Raw genomic sequence first — 17,228 nt, 5'->3', positions numbered from 1 at the left:
TTGAAAAAGTAAAAACTAAAATCAGATTGTTTTCCCTGTAATTAACTATAAACACCTAAGGGCAAGAGCTATGTCTTATTTTCCTACACAACACCAATATAGCGTGCACTCAACAAATGTCTGTGGAAAGAAGGAAAGAAAAGGAAAGAAAGAAAAGAGAAAAGGAAGGAAGGAAGGAAGGAGTGTTATGCCCAGACCGTTTATTCCCCAAAGAAGACCACCAGAGTCCAGAGTCAAAGCTAAGCAGCAAGGATCTTTATTACAGGTTCGAACCTGGAACTCTCACTCGCTCGCGAAACAAGACGGGCAGGAGAGCTCCCCCACTGAGCTCCGAGCAGTGTTATATAGTCTAAGAAAAGTGGGCATAGAGTTATTATACAAATCAGATATATGATTGGCTAGTGTTTGAACAAGGCGATTTGGCTAACTATGATTGGTTCCCGCCATTTCTGATATTTCGGTTCAACCTTTGAGGCGGGAGAGCAGGTTTATGGCAGCAAGAGTTTATCTTACTTCAACATGTCTTGTGACCTTGCCTCAGAACTTACAAAATCTCTGGTACGTGCAGAAAAACAGGTACTCACAGAACTTATGAAATCTCTGGTATGTGCAAAGATTAGAGAGCAGAACAAAGGGTGTAGCATGGTGGGGGGCGGGTACATATCTATCTTTGTGTCCTTTCAGGAGAAAGATGATTTTGACAACTGTAAAATGATCTCCACATTAAGGACTAAGCATTAAGGGAAGAGAATCAAATACCAGATAAGCTGGGCCTATCATAAGAATCATTGACTCTTTGTAAACCATCTCTACATGTACATTTAGTTATGCATTGGGTAATGGTTGAAGTAGATATCTAGGGTCCTTTCCAAAACTGGATTCTACAATTCCCGGGTCATGGGCTTGGCTTATATCCAGTTGGCCTGCTTTTGTAATTGCCTAGTGGGTTCTTCTTGTCTACTGCCCAGATAGAGCTGATTTATGAAGGCAGGGGAATTGCAATAGAGAAAGAATTTTACACACGTAGAGCCAGCTAAACAGGACACAGGAATTTATTATTACTCAAATCAGTCTCCTTGGAAATTCAAAGGCTAGGGTTTTTCAAGGATAAAGAGATGGGGGCACAGTTAAGCCATGGGTGCTTGCTGCTGATTGGTTGGGGGTACAATCATAAAAGTGTGGGAAATGGTCCTCATGCACTGAGTCACTTCTGGGTGGGGTCACAGGAGCAATTAGTGGGTCCAGGTGGAGCCAACAGTGTCAGACATGCATAAAACTTGAAAAGACATCTCAAAAGCCAATCTTAGGTTCTACAATAGTGATGTTGTCTGCAGGAGTAATTGGGAAGTTGCATACCCTATGACCTCTGGAATAATGGCTGGCAATCGTTTATGTCTACACCTTAGCAGAATTCAGGCTCCCATCCTCCTCCTAGCCTGGTGGTCTCTCATTAGCTTTACAAAGGTGGTTAAGTTTGCAAGGAAGGTATTATCATTTAACCTATAAACTAAATGTCTCCCAAAGCTAGGTAGACCCAAGCCCAGGAATAATTAAGGGCAGTTTGAAGGCTAAAGGCAAGATGGGAGTTGGTTAAATCAGATCTCTTTCACTGCCATAATTTTCTCACTGTTACAATTTTTGCAAGGAAGGTTTCACTTCTCTCTCCTTCTCCACCTCCAAAGCTCCCCCCTCTTAAGTAGGGAGAATTCATTCGCACGTTTTTCAGAGCTCTGCACTGTAATTCATTCAGAGCCAGAACTTTCGGCTCATTTACAGCGGATGCATGCTCTCGCATAATCTCTACACCCATCTTGGGCTTCAATTTTCTCTTAACAATGTTCATTCTACCCTATTCAGTCCAAAGATCACTCTCCTTGACAGAGAAGACAGGACTAAATGGGAGGAAAGGAGTTCTGTTTTCTTCATGTCATCCATCAACATCACACCACTGGCCTCAGGCAGCGAGCCTCTTCCTCCCTTATTCTTGCTCTAAATTTAAGAGCTCTCTGTTATCTTTACTTTTTTTTTTCTCTAAGCCTCAGCTCACTCTGGTCTTTGGTCCTTCTGATCTATTACTGGTTCTTGCCTTTCTTTCACATAATCTTTGGCAGCGTGCCTCTTTCCACTTTTTGGCACGTCTTTTTAAAACTCCGAGTTTCTCAGTGGGAGTGTGCAGCCACCTTGGCTCTGAATGTCTTTTCCTTTTGTCTGCAGCATGGACAACATGTGTGATTGCAAAGATAGAATTATAATTTTGAAAGCTTACCAATTCTTTTGAGTTTCCTCTTGAGAAGTAGAATTAAAACAATCTTTTCTTGAATTCATTAAAACCTGCCTTCTCCAATTGTTGAGTACCTATCTTAGCATTCCAAGCCTTCTCCCTGCTTGGCTAGCACAAACCTTAAAAAGACACACGCACTTCCTCAAAAGATTCCTTTGTGCCATAGAAGTGAAGTGCAGGAGGCAAAAAGACCCAATGGTTTTTTTCTGACAATGGTCTTTGTAAAACATCTCAAGAAACCAATTAAAGAGGATGGTAGTAAACTTGAAATAAAAGGGAAAGTTGCTAAAGATATTGTGGTGGTAGAATTGATCATCCCTGCCAATCAATTATGCAGGGATAATTACGAGAAGAGAGGAAGACTGTTGAGGCCTGCATGTATACATGGCCAGGTGATCTAGAAAATGGTGATAAGGTAGGAAGAAAGAAGGACCAACATTTTTAGTAATGAAGAGAGGAGTTGAGAAAGTATCTTTTCATTCAAAAATAATATAGCATTTCCCTGCTACTCTCCTACCTTGCATTCACATTTACCTTTTAAGAGCACTTATCCCATCAGTTTGTCTACCACCTATCCTATGAAGTAAAGTGGAGATAAGAAGTTTGTCTAAGGTTTCAACATTAGTGAGTGGCAGAGCTACATTCTCATATCTTCCAGAAACCCAGTGGTTCCCCTTTTCCAAAATGCTATGGCTCATGGCATTGCTAACCATCTGCAGGGATTAAAGGACAGGCATTGCCAACTCCCTTTTTGCCTGTAAAGGGGCAAAGCCAGCCCTTTGGTTTGCATCAGCAGCTGCTATTGGCGGGGCTTGGGGCTATTCATAACTGATTAGCTTAATATGATATCCTTATCCCAGGAATCTTTCTATCCTCGATTACCACACCTGGGGTTGGCCAATTAACTGGGACAAATTCCAAAACATTGAGAGAAGTTCTGTTCCAGGGTGTTTCTCCTCTCCTATATCTTGTCTCCCACTTCCGAGCAGCAACCACACTAGTCTTCTCTCTCTCTCTCTCTCTCTCTCTCTCTCTCTCTCTTTCTGTCTGTGTGTGTGTGTGTGTTCTGAGGTGAGCAGACCTATAAAAACCTACTCCCAAAGACCAAGGAAGGTGAGGAGCTGAAGAAAGAAGCTGACAATTCCAGATTCTCAGAATGAAATACTTAATAGGGATTTATGAACAGAAGCCATATCTCAAGTGGCTGCGAATGGTGGATCCCTACACTACACTGTTACCCCACAGACCCAGGGCTTACAAATCATAGGGAATTTGCCTAAGGGGAAGATGTATGTGTTTACGATAACATCAAGGTTATTTTGACTTAAGGGCAGGAATTATTGGTAATTACACACTCTTAACAGTAGATAAAATAGAAATTTTAGAGTCATTTTCAGAACTGGGATTAATCAGAAGTCAACATATCAGATTAGTATACAAGATGGAGTTACTCTAGCCTCTATATTCTCCCTCCTCAATGTCCCCTAAACACATGCTTACCACCATCACTGCATCACTGTGGCTTGCTTTAAATGTCCCTGCACCCAATCCTTCACCAACCACCACCATACTTATTTCTTTCCATCTGTAAAAAATTTCCTCTTTTATCAAATCCATTCATTTACCAAATACTTATTGAATCACTACTACGTGCTAGGCACCGTTCACGAAACTGAGAATACAGCATTGAACAAAACAATGTCCCTGAGCTCATGGAATTTTATTCTATAGTCTTTGAAACTCTTTATTGACCACACCAAATCTCCCTTCCTCTGAAATACTACAAATTTTGTCTTTATGGCTACATCACCATCAATGTATTTACACAGGCTAGAAATACGAAACTCATCTTCGATTCGTCAGTCTCCATCTATATCTAGTCATTCACAAAGTCCCCTGTTTTTTAATATCCTGAGAATTACACATGCTCATTCTTTTGTCCTCATCCATACTCTCACGGCTCTAGCTCAGGACTCTCATCATGGGTCACCTTGAACTGATGTAATCACCTCCAGCCTTCTAGCAGATTGCCCTGCTTCTGGGCTTTCCTCCCTCAAACCTATCTTTCTTGGGTCCACTCATGATTTATTTAAAATAAAAAGCTAAATCTAATCAGGTCCATGCCCTGCTTATAACCTTTTAAAAGTTCAAGCTACTTGATATGGTACCAAAAGCTGTTTGTGTTATGTTTCTTGTCTCATTGCTTTGCATAGTTTCTATCTCATTTTTCCCACACTCTCTGTGTGTGTGTGTGTGTGTGTGTGTGTGACTAACTCATACTAGAGTTCTTTAGTGGCTGGTTTGTACAATGTTGTAGTCTCCATGCCTAGCACAGTGCCTGGCCTATATTAGTTCCTTACTAGAGTTTGAATTGAACTGGGTTTTTGCTATTGTTTTATATTTCTTTGTGTCTTTGATCTTAAGCTTTCATATGTCTGTGTCTTCCTTCTTCAACTGCAGAGTGTGTTCCTTGTGGGGATAATTCGGGTTATTTACAAATGTTCTTGTTCTCTTCCTCCTTTGTACATTGCAGAAAATTGTAGGATTTTCTTTCCCACACTTTTAAAATTAGGAATAGCCACATGATTTGTTCAGGCCAATGACATGTGAACGGAAGTAGCATGTGTCATTTCCTGGAGAAAGCATTTCATTGCCTCGCACAGAATACTGCCACCATCTCCTCCTCTTGGTGTATGGAAAGCATAAGAACAAACAGAGCCTTTCTCAGTCCTTGACTGACTAAGGTGAGCAGAGGCTTCTGCTGACCTGTGCATGAAGTGCAGCATGGGCAAGAAACAAGTGTTGCTAATCCAAGGAGAGGTAGGGGCTGCTTTTTGTGGTCACCATAACCTAGCCTATTCTGACCGCTCCATTGCCTGAGGACAGGACCTGTACCACTTAACTTTGTGTCTTCATTGTGCCACATTTAAAACAAACTCTAGACATATATTTAAATGTTGATTTCTGATTTTTTTAAATTTACAATGTCCAATTTCAAATATCCCTCTCCCATCAGTTTCTGCTCTCTCTATACTAAAGCACAATTTCTACTCATTTTAGCTCAACTATGCTTTCTAAAACATAGAAATTTCTAATCAGTTCATAATCTGGTGGCGGTCACTGGTGTAACGTTTTGTAGAGAACGAAATGTCACCCCCCGATGACTGACGATGATTCCTTCAGCTCAGCTGTGGTCAGTGTCCTCCAGGGACGGTGAGAAGGACTGCTCGGACCACATGCCCTGCAGCTGAGCAGCAAAGCAAAGGGGTTGTAATAAATCAGCTTCCTAGGGGAGGTGCGTGTTGCAGTACAGCTCTCCCTATAGCCTCTGTCCCAGCAGATGGCACAACAACATGGCAATAAATGTCATGAAAATGCTTCTCCCATATGCCTTTATATGGCTTAAAAAAAAAAAAAAACCTTCACTTTTGAGCATGTAATTCTGTAAGCAGAAAAAAATAATAATCCTCTGTGATCCTTTTTAAACTCTATTGTTAAACAAGGGAATATTTTTAAAGGGAGGGAGGAATTCCAAATCAGAGCCCCTTCCTTAAAGGAATGCCTAATATGTATTTATTCTCTCTGCAATCCTCATGGTAACTGGAGAGGCATATTCTTTCTCCGTATATAAATGTTATTATACCTCACTCCGATATTATTTCATGCACATCAGCACGGCGCTAGTTTCTAGATGTGCTAGTCCACTGAGTTATTAAAAAAGAAGAGCCCACAACTTTCTATTTTCTTCAACCTGCTGATAGTTCTAACACAATTCCTTTTCCTTCCTCTGGCAGCCACACTTCCAAACACGTCCTCTCATAGCTGGACAAACAAGTCCAGCTAATTACAACCTATCTGCTTAATACCCTGAAATTTAAAATTGAGCTTGTAGGCACTGTTTTTATGATTACATGTTTTTAAAAATTAGAAGCTTTTAGCCAGAGTTATCACAGAAATTTGAATTTTAACTTGAATTTTTCGGCTTTATAAATGTCAAGGATTTTACTTCAAAATATGTCTACATTTACTATAACTACAACGTAATTTTTCTAAAGATACTTTCTGAAAGACAACCAAATCTCAAAATTAAATATGTGGCCTTCTTGATTTTTAAAAAATCAATCTAAAGAAAAAAATGCAACGTTTCCTTTGAACATAAAGTATTTACGGACCACAAGAAATGTCTCTAGTGTGAAAACATACAAAACATGTACAAAAAATGTGAGTTCTCAGGCCTATCCTGTGAATGGAATAAGATCTCCTGACCTGTATTATCTACAACCGTTAGCAGCAGTGAATCCGTACTGGTCTGCCCCAACCTCAATTCTTGCTTCCTCAGAAGTTCAACCAAGGGGCATAAGGCAGAGAGACTGAGACAAGTTTTAAAGCAGGAGTGAGAGTTGATTAAAAAGTATTAGAGGCCTGGCACAGTGGCTCATGCCTGTAATCCCAGCACTTTGGGAGGCTGAGGCGGGCGGATCACCTGAGGTCAGGAGTTCAAGACTAGCCTCACCAACCCCGTCTCTACTAAAAATACAAAATTAGCCGGGCATGGTGGCACATGCCTGTAATCCCAGCTACTCGGGAGGCTGAAGCAGGAGAATCGCTTGAACCCGGGAGGCAGAGGTTGGGTGAGCCGAGATTGAGCCACTGTACTCTAGCCTGGGTAACAAGAGCGAAACTCCGTCTCGGAAAAAAAAATTAGAGCAAGAATGAAAGGAAGTCACGTACACTTGGAAGAAGGCCAAGTGAGCAACTTGGGAGATTGGGTACATGGTTTGGCCTTTGACTTGGGGTTTTATATGTTGGCAGTCTTCTGGGGCCAACGATTTCCTTGGGGTGGGCTGTCTGCATGCGCAGTGGCCGGCCAGCACTTGGGAGGCACCGCAAGCCCAATGTGTTTACTGGAGTCGTGCATATACTTACTTGAGACGTTCTTCCCTTACCAGTTGAACGTTCCTGGAAGGTCATGTATCAGTTAAACTTTGCCATTTTGCCTCTTAATGCACATGCTTGAGCTTTCTCGCCCAAATCCTGAGATCTTATCAGAAGCTGCTGACCACCAGTTTCAGGTGTTCCTATCTATTGGGAGACTGCCTTTCCCTGGCACGGGCTGCAACCAATTATTATTTTAGAGAGTCAGCTTAACAACTGGCTGACCGGCCGGGTGCCGTGGCTCATGCCTCTAATCCTAGCACTTTGGGATGCTGAGGCGGGCGGATCACCTGAGGTCAGGAGTTTGAGACCAGCCTGGCCAACATGGCAAAACCCTGTCTCTACTGAAAATACAAAAATGAGCTGGGTGTGCTGGCGGGCAGGTGCCTGTAATCCCAGCTACTTGGGAGGCTGAGGCAGGAGAACCTCTTGAACCCGGACGGCAGAGGTTGCAGTGAGCCGAGGTCGTGCCACTGCACTCCAGCCTGGGCAACAGAGTGAGACTCTGTCTCAAAAGAAAAGAAACAACAAAAAACACTTGGCTGACCATCACCTGATGGTTGCCTGACATTCCTGGTGGTGGGGCGGGGGGGTCTCTCCTGGCCGGCTCCTATCTGCCTATCTACTATAATATAACTAAGCCCAGTAGTAGAGGAAATCCTTTATTTTGTTAAAATAGGCCACTGGGTAGAGGTTGTTGCTTTGCACTTTTTAAGATCTATCAACATAATACTAAGAATAAAACACAAAGGAAAAAGTGATAAATCCAAACATGAAGGTGTTTAAAAGTTTATTAAATATTTTATTACACATCTGCATTGCCTAAGGTTTCTATAACACACACCTTACATTGGAATGATCTGTTTCTTGTTTTTATTTTCTACAAAAAAAAAAAAAAAGGGATGTTAAAATTAAGTATAGAAATGGTGGAACTTTGGGATTTCCTGTCCAGAGTTATCTACGAGTCAGGTTTTATTCCAGCTGATTCAACATGGCAGATTAAATGTGAAAAGTAAAGTGGTGGGCTCCCTTAGGCAGCAACTCTTGCTTCTTTCCTGGTTACCTCTGCCTACATAGATAATTGATCAAGAAAGATGCTTACACCCCCACACATATTCTAGATAGTTTTGGTCATGAAGTCACAAGTTTCCATATCTGCACAATTTTTAAAAGATAGAACTACACATTTGCACAAAATCTTGGAGTGGGGGGTAGGTCAGGCAGTGGAGGAGAAACTGACACCAACTTCCCTGAGAGCTTCCAAAGTAAGAAAGCATCCCTTTTTCCTACATCAACTCCTGGTTGCATGCTGGACAATGCAGCAAGTGAGGCACACCAAGCATAGACACAAAAATCCGAACACAACCGTAAGGTAGCCAGGCCGGCAGGTGTAGGGCCAAAATGGCTGCACGCCATCACAGTAAAATGTCTGCTACAGCCGTACATTGACAATCAGTTTGGTGATGTTCCCAACACGGGCTGGGGGACTGAGTTTCCCCCATATAAGGCAATGACAAGGATTTCAAATGGACCAAACATTTTGTATTAGTGTCAACAGCATGAACACAGCTTCATCTGGCAGAGGAGACGCAACCAAGAATATCTGCATTATTTACTCCAGAGACATTGCCTGACACCATCTGTTCTCTGTCACCTCCCACCCATCAATGTGGCGCTTTCCTAGCGCACCCTTGCCCAGCTCTGTGAACCCCTCAGTGATGTATTTTGGCCCAAGAATTTCAAATCCCCATGTTTTCCTGAATAAAGAGATTTGGAAAGTTCATTTCAACAGAGTGATTGGTAACACAGAAGATCTCTTAATGCCGCAAAGTATTATTGGTTGTCCAGCTGCAAAGATGATTTGTTGTGTTTACCTTTATTCTAGGATTGAATACAATGCTTTCGCTATACAATGTGGTGGCTGGGGGATGGTGAGGCGGAGGGGACAGAGGGACTGAGCTAGAGTGCACAGCATAGAAAATCAATACTCTTACACTCCAGGGTCTGTGAACTGGTTCAAGGTCACAGAAGTGAATAAGAAAGCGAACTAACTAGCAGTAGGAAGTAGGTTGCACAGAGCAAAGAAAAAACAAATTTCTGAAACACCTACAAACCACATATGATGTCTATATTTGTGTCTAGCTGATTTGTATACAAACATTGGCCTTTCTGGAGATAAACTGTTCCCCTCTGAAAATCACGGTAACACTATTAGTAAGTCAAGACCCAAACAAGAGCCAACAGTCATGACAGTACTATATTTCATCTATATGGCCGGGAAAGGGGAATTAAAAGGAAGCCCTTCAAGAGAGAAAACCCCAATAACTTTTCATTAAAAATAAAAATGACCGATTTGTACAAGAGTAGTTCAAAATTTATTTATAAACTTGTTTAAAAGAATATAAGACATTTTTCTTTTGTGCATATTTGTACCGCAGATTAAGAAAGTAGGGATTAAAATCTAAAAAGACCCCCAAGCTTTCCAAAACCTGATCTGAGAATTAGATAAGAATGTGTCACTTAGAAAGACAAGCCTAATGCTAGCATTAGGGACAGCATTAGGAGATATACCTAATGTAAGTGACGAGTTAATGGGTGCAGCACAACAACACGGCACATGTACACATATGTAACAAACCTGCACGTTGTGCACATGTACCCTACAACTTAAAGTATAACAAAAAAGAAAAAAAAATATTTCATAAAGAAAAAAAGAATTCATGGGGCAGAAAATGTAAGGGGTTCTGGAAACAGAGAGTTTGAAAGTCCAGAAATGAGCTATAAATAAACTGCTAAAAAAAAAAAAAAAAAAAAAAAAGACAAGCCTGTAGCACCCATAGCTCTGATTAACCTGAAAGCATCAAGCGACTTCCTCTTTTTCTACCTTACCAACATTAATTATACTTCCAATTAGAAAAATAATGTAGCATTTCCCTGGCAGTAGAGATTACATGAGTTCAGTAATCAGCTCCTCCAAACACGCATAAATGAGGACAGGGAGAAGCCAGTCACTCCTGACTGCACGGTCAAGTGTGTGGGCAGTTGAAATCAAGGTAAAAACAGTGAAGCTGAACAAAATCACATTAAGAAAAAGCATCTCATGAGGCTTTTCGAGGTCAGTTGATGAAGGCCAGATAGGAGTCAATATTTTCTCATATACCCTGGAAGAAAAAGAAAACGAAAATAACCACAAGCAGCAAAATAAAAGTCAAAGCCTCTGTAGTCAAAAATGAAGTTCCTGCAAAGAACGCTCTTACTGCATCAAGCTAAAATGACCATTTTTAAAAATTAACAACTGAAATGACCATCGAAACTATTTTCTTTCAAGTCACATTGCATTTGATTCCCAAAATAGTCTTGGTCAATAATGTAATGGTTTGTCAAGTGATGTCTTCTTGGCTGTGTTCTTAGACTAACAGAGGTCACAAATAATATAGTTCGAAAATGTTGTCACCCACCTCCACAGTTACAGCTAGGACAGGAAGAACACATGTGGAACAGAGCCATTTAAATGGAAATGTCTCAAGTAGGGTTATGCTGTATTATGCAGGAGAAAGGTGACTTCTAAGAGGACCTTGAGGTAGGGAGATAGACTAATGAGTCTCCACTCACACCATGTACAAAGGGTCGAGAGACCTGTATCAAGCCTTCCGCAGTGCTGGGCCACGTTATGTATGGAATACACACTATTGCTGTTTCTTCTAACACTTGGGGAAATTAAAATCTCAGGTTGCCTCATTGGTCATAGGAAATGCTGAACTGCCCTTGAAGACATAGGATTAAGAGTTTCCACAGCATCCCAAAGAGCCTCACCTGCTGTATCAGAGGAAATATCATTTAAAGGGATTTGTTTAAGTGACCCACCTTAGGTGCCTCAAAAAAACTAATAGAGGACCCTAGAAAAATCAAAATGTATTTTTTTACATATAAAAGCAATTATTGAATAAAGGTATATGTTAAGAAATATGAGAAGACTGATTTAAATTAACAATCATTAAAAAATAAAAATCAGTCCACCTAACATACACACTTATTAGGGGCCTACTGCTTAAGTGTCTATATGACATTTCAAGAAGCCACTGCTTCTTTCCATGGCTTGGTTTTATCGTAATTTCTGCCTTCTTCCTTTTTCTCTCTGGCTCTGACTTTTTACTAGTTCTGCTATTTCCTCCAAGCCTCTGTAAATTGAGGCATAACTTTCTTCTTTCATTCCTTGGAGAAGCTCAGTCCTCATCTATCAGTCTTTAAATGGTGACATGTCCTTAATTTAGTAGTAATTCTAACATATTAATACAAGTTGTTAATCTATATATTAATTGCATCCACTTGTTGTTTGCAAAACATGTCCTAAATAAAAGTTTAATTTATGTCCTCTCTTCTTACTTTTGTATGATATTCTTTTATGAACAGATGTTTTAAAATTTAATGTAGGTACAGTTACTTTTTTGGTTTTTTTTTTTTTCTTGGTTTATACCTTGGGTCTTACAAAATCCTTTCTCAGCTCTATTTTATAAATAGCCTGTCTTATTTTCTAAAACGTAAAAGTCTTCCTTCCTATTTAGAAGCTTTAATCCACTTAGAAATGTTGTGAATTATGTCGGGACCTAATTCCATGTAAGTACTCAATCGTCCCAACAGCATTTGTTGAAGAGTCTGTTTTCCCCCAGTGATGTGCTCTACCCCTTCTCTCATACAAAAAAATTTAAAAATTCAGAAATGTTGGGTGTGCTGGTACCAATTGCATACCACACTAAATACACAATTAAGTTCCCATCTATACTTCTTTGTCTTTAGGAATGAATTGGTTACTCTTGGTTCTTTGCTTTGATTACAATTTATTTGAATCTATAACTTATTTGAGAGCTCATTCCTATCAATTAACAAGGTATAACTCTTCATTTATTTATTCCACAGTATCTTTCTACAAAATTTTAGAATTTTTTTTCTTTTTTCTTTTTTTTTTGAGAAAGAGTCTTGCTCTGCCACCCAGGCTGGAGTGCAGTGTAGCCATCTCAGCTCACTGCAAGCTCCGCCTCCTGGGTTCATGCCATTCTCCTGCCTCAGCCTCCCGAGTAGCTGGGACTACAGGCACCCGTCACCATGCCTGGCTAATTTTTTTTGAATTTTTAGTAGAGACGAGGTTTCACCATGTTAGCCAGGATGGTCTCGATCTCCTGACCTCATGATCTGCCTGCCTCAGCCTCCCAAAGTGATGATTACAGGTGTGAACCACCATGCCCAGCCAATTTTAGAATTTTTTAAAAAGGCTCATGCATATCTTTGATTGGATCTTTTAATTAGATTTATTTATTCCTAATGTGTAGAAATGTAGTTTTTACATATTGATCTTATATCTACCAACATTGCCAAGCGTTTTTTTCTTCTAATAATTTGAATGTAAATTCTTTTGGATTTTTTACATAAATAATTGTATCATCTGTGATTTATAAAGGTTTTTTCCCCCTTTTCAATCTTTATATCTCTTATTTAACAGAAATATTTTTAACGTGTTTTTATTATTATACCGTTTTGATCCCTTTATGAGGCAAAGAAATTTCCCTTCTATTCCTAGTTTGCTGGAAGATTTTACCATGAGAATTGTAATTTAGCAAATGCTTTTTCTGTACTCATTGAGATGATCATATGGAGTTTCTTTTATAATTTATGAGGTGAATTATCTCAGTAGGTTTTTTGTTTTGTTTGCAATAAGCCAAGCTTGCAATTCTGGCATAAATCCTATCTCATCAGGGTATGTTATGCTTTTTCATATTTATCCTGTCAAAATCTTGTGATTGTTTGGAATCTATGTTTATAAGTGATACTGAGTCTATTTTTTTTCTATACAGTCTTTGTCTAATTTTAATTCAAAGTCACATTTACCTGCTTATTCATTTTGGATAATACTTCCTTCTTTTTAATCAGAAAAATTTTCTAGACATTTGAAATAATTTGTTCCTTGAACGTTTAATAGAATTTTGCTCTACTATGTACAGGACTGGTCTTTGTTTAATGGGAAGACAGTACGACATTGCTGTTGATAGTGTTTGTATCACTTTGCATGTCCACCAATGATGTATAAAGTACCCTTTTCCCCACAGCCTTGCCGACAGAGTATATCGTCAATCTTTTAGGGTTCTTTTTGCCAAATAATTGATAAGAAATGGCATTTTGGTCTAATTCTTTTTCAAGTCTGCTTGGTTGTCTTTCATTGTCGCCTATTTTTTGCTCATTATTTCAAATCCAATTTTTATTTCATCAAATGTTTTTTAAATTCAGTATCTAATCATTTTAGCAAACGAAATCATCTGGCCCTCAGTCTGTCTGTTGTGTTTGTGATGTTGAATCACAACCACTTGTTTCCTTGTGTGTGCGGTAAGTTCCAGTTATTGTTTTATGCCTGGGATACGTCCGTGAACACAACAATCCAATGGCCCCGCCCTTGTAGAACGTGGAACATACATCAATCACCACAGGGAGAGATGAAGAGTAAACAGTCAACAAAACGTACAAGGAAATTATGTTTTAAAAGTATCTTAGAAGTTGAAGAGTGCTGTAGAAAAAGGGAGGGGAGCCTAGAAAGGGAACTGCAGGAGCCAGAGTGAGAGGACAGGTAGAAGCTTTAACTAGGATGCCAAAGTGACCTCACTGAGACCGTGGAATTCAAGAAAGTAAACGAAGGAGGACAAACCATATGGATATTATGGAGAATAGTATAGACAGAGCAGCCAGTGTCTCAGCAAGAAAGCTGGTGTGGCTAGAGAGAAATGAAGAAGGAGAGCCAGAGGCCTAAGAAGGGGTCTGGATCATGCAGCACCTGGTAGGCTGCTGGAAGGACTTTGGCTTTTACTAAAAGTGATTTGGGGGGTGGTGGAAGCCATTGGAGGGGTATGCAGAGACAGAATCTGACTTCTGTCACTCTTGTATTGAGAACAGACTGTAGGTGAGTAATTGTGGAAGGAAGGAAACCGTCTAGGAGACTACTGCAAGTATCTGGATGAGCACTGAGAGAGGCTGGAAGCAGGATAATGATGATGAGGATGGTGAGAAGCTGTTGAATTGGATGTATTGGGAAGGAAGAGTCAAGAGGATTTGTTGATGGCTAGCTGTGTGGGTGTGAGAGAGAGATTGCACCATTATGGAAACAGGAAAATGTGCAGATAAAGCACTGGGGTAAAGGGGATCAAAGGTGAGGTTTTAGACATGTTAAGGCTGAAATGTGTATTACATACCTTGGATAAGTAGAGATGTGTTGGGTAGGCAACTGGGTACACAAGTCTGGAGTTTGGAGGAAGGGGTCTGGGCTTGAAATAGAAACTTGGGAGTCATGAACATATAGCGAGCATCTAATTTCGTAAGAATGAAAGAGGTCATCAAGGTATTAAGTGAACATCAGTTCAGAAAGTGGTCCAAAGTAGATCCCTGAGGCACTTCACTGTTGAGAGGGCAGGAAGATGCAAGGAGTTCAGCAAAGAGGAATGAAAAGGGGTTATCACAGAGGTATATGAAAACCCAAGAGAGTACAGTGTCCCAGAAGCTAAGTAAAGAAACGGTTTCAAAGATGAGGGAGTGATTCACCGTGACAAAGAATGGCGAGCAGTCAAAAGATGAAGATTGAGAAATAATCGTTGGATTTTGCAATGTGAACACTTTTAGTGACCACGAAAAGAACATTCTTTTTGATGGGTAGATTCTAAAACCTGATAAGAGTGGGTTTAAGAAAAAATAAAGAAATTAGAGATAGCAAGGATAGGCACCTTTTAATGTTTTAGTCTGAAGGAGGACAGAGAAACAGGGCAGTAGCAAGAGTTCGGAAATGTGCTATCAACAGAATTGATAATTGATTTATATTTTATGCTGATGGAAGTGTTCTAGTTGAGATGGAACATTCAGCAATTCAGTAGAGAGGAGAGAGTATTATTAGAACAAAGTCCTCCAGGAGGTGGAGAAGATAAATCACAAAGCAAAGCAAGCACAGAAGTGCAGATGTCTGGAGGTCAATAGAGGTGAAGGTGGGCGCCTGAGGAACTTCCCAGATGTCTCTTGCTGCTTCTTTTAAGTAAGGAAAACACTGATAAGCCCTGTGGTCTTGGATATGGCCATCCTACTAAAAATTTCACCCAATCATCTTCGCTATTACATCATGAGAAAACAATGCTCCTCTCTTTGATCTGTGAGGAATCTAAGCAGAGATTTGTGGCTCACCAAGGCCTGCCAATAGTCATTGGTGAGCCAGATTGCCACATCCTCACGTCCTCAGAAGCCTATGTGATATCCATTTACGCCCTCCCATCATCTTCCCCTCAGCCGCAGATAGATACTTTCTAAATTTTAAGAGCGTTTCCATAGAGAAGAAATGACAACCATACAGCGTGTTTCCAAGCCCTGACAAAATCTCAATTCCAATCACGTTTCACAACTAAGTTATACAAGCTTGGATAATGTCTTCAACTCACAATGGCCCATTTTCCACATGACTCCTACTCACATATTGTTACAAGACAGTATGTGTACATCGCATCGCACAATGCAAAGATCCTGCGTTTCAGTTATTTTCTCTGTTCCATACTGTCCCTATTCTGAATGCCAGAGTGTAACAAATGAGCATATATTAGGGATAAATAGATATATCCAGGAAGCGTTCTCTGCAAATTTGCTTATGTTCAATTATCTTAAATATGTATACATTTATAAAATCCATTCATCCATTTAAACTACTAGATTACTAGATGTGTTTCAAAGGTACATGCTATAAGATTTCTAACAGATTGACTTCTCAAACATGATCGTTGGTCTGTCGAGTATTTATTAAAGGAAGATCTTCTCTAGACTTTCTAGGTCAGCAAGCACTTGATTATTTTGTTGTATTTTCACCAGTTTACAGATTTCTATCTGATGTGTGTGTATATAAAGGGAGTGAGTGTGAGAGAGAGAAGGCAGTTACGCACTTGGACTTCAATTAAACTGTGAGGCCTATGGTCTTCAGTTTTTTATTTTATACACATTGCAAACCTCACAATTATATATATTCCAAAGCTTTGGTGCTCGTTCAATAATATATTGTGCACACAAAATACATTAAACACATATTACAACACAGTTGCAAGGTTTTCATCACAGAAATATGTAAGGATATTTCATTTTTTAAAAGTGCCTTTTGCTATAGGGTTTTTAAAAAATCATTTTGTAGTGAAAAATTAACTACTGGTTTCTTTGATGTGTTAGTTTGACTGAAAGAATGTATTACTAGAGAATGCTTATTATTTTTATAACCATATTTCATTTAAAATCTTTCTGAAAAAAAAAATGTTCATTTGTTTTTTTGTAGGTCTGGGCAAGGGATGATAAAAAGCCTTAGAGTCCAGGCAATCATGCTGAAAACAAAGGGCAGGTGTCATTTTTTATTGTGATTGGCCAGAGCTGAAATCAGGACTTTCTCCCTCTCTCAGAAGCTATTGTGGAATTTACAGTAATCCCCCTGGCTGACTGCCCATCACACTGCTGAACAGCATAACAACAACAAAAACATAATATCTGGGGAGAAGGCCAAAACATATATTAAAAATTCTCATTGTTTTTATTCTTCAACATTCAAAGATGATTTTTTTAAGAGAAAAGAAAAAACTCACCCAGCTGTTACCGCTATTCATATTCCAACAGCCTCCAGATTGCTCGAGGCCACCTGGTTGACTTTTGCCTTGGAGTCGGTCCAGAAAAGCATTATTTACCCTTTAAAACAATGAAAAATGTGTGTGAGTAGAAAACTTGCTGCAGAGCTGAGAGATTTCTGAGAACCTAATGTGTTGTGTGAACTGACCGTGGGGATAGCTTCCCGGCTTCAGCTCAGAAGAAATCTACAGAAACTTCTCTTCATACTAACCATATGACACGCTATTAACCGCTCTTTACTGGAGATGGTGCCAATCTTGGCTCAAGCCAAAGAGGGTATGAATTCTTAACCTGGGAGTTTCAGGCACTCATCTCCTACCAGTTCAGCAAGACCCTAGTTCAAGAA

General features: G+C 39.8%; 1 protein-coding gene and 1 long non-coding RNA gene across 38 annotated transcripts in view; one reads left to right on the top strand and one right to left on the bottom strand.

Moving 5' to 3' along the window:
* LOC105491720 (epithelial stromal interaction 1) overlaps positions 1-17,228 on the bottom strand; it is a 307,766-nt gene that overhangs the window by 185,107 nt on the left and 105,431 nt on the right. For 35 of the 36 annotated variants that reach the window (XM_071081429.1, XM_011758361.3, XM_071081425.1 and 32 more), the window contains one exon: positions 16,843-16,942. In XM_071081429.1, the coding sequence (XP_070937530.1) occupies positions 16,843-16,942 (100 nt within the window). Of the gene's footprint in view, positions 1-10,238; positions 10,378-16,842; positions 16,943-17,228 lie in introns of those variants that run through there. The other variant, XM_011758365.3, reaches the window with a different exon arrangement.
* Positions 13,897-16,849, top strand: LOC139359117 (uncharacterized). Of its 2 annotated transcripts, XR_011614867.1 has the most exons (4): positions 13,897-14,033; positions 14,150-14,402; positions 15,081-15,272; positions 16,542-16,849. It is a non-coding gene; the product is annotated as an uncharacterized lncRNA (long non-coding RNA). The 2 variants fall into 2 exon arrangements; XR_011614866.1 differs by lacking the exon at positions 13,897-14,033 and having other exon boundaries at positions 14,092-14,402.

Source organism: Macaca nemestrina, chromosome 16 (assembly GCF_043159975.1).
Source record: "Macaca nemestrina isolate mMacNem1 chromosome 16, mMacNem.hap1, whole genome shotgun sequence".
NCBI lineage: Eukaryota > Metazoa > Chordata > Mammalia > Primates > Cercopithecidae > Macaca > Macaca nemestrina.
The sequence above is the reverse complement of the archived record's forward strand: the minus strand, read 5'-3'. Positions and strand labels throughout refer to the sequence as shown.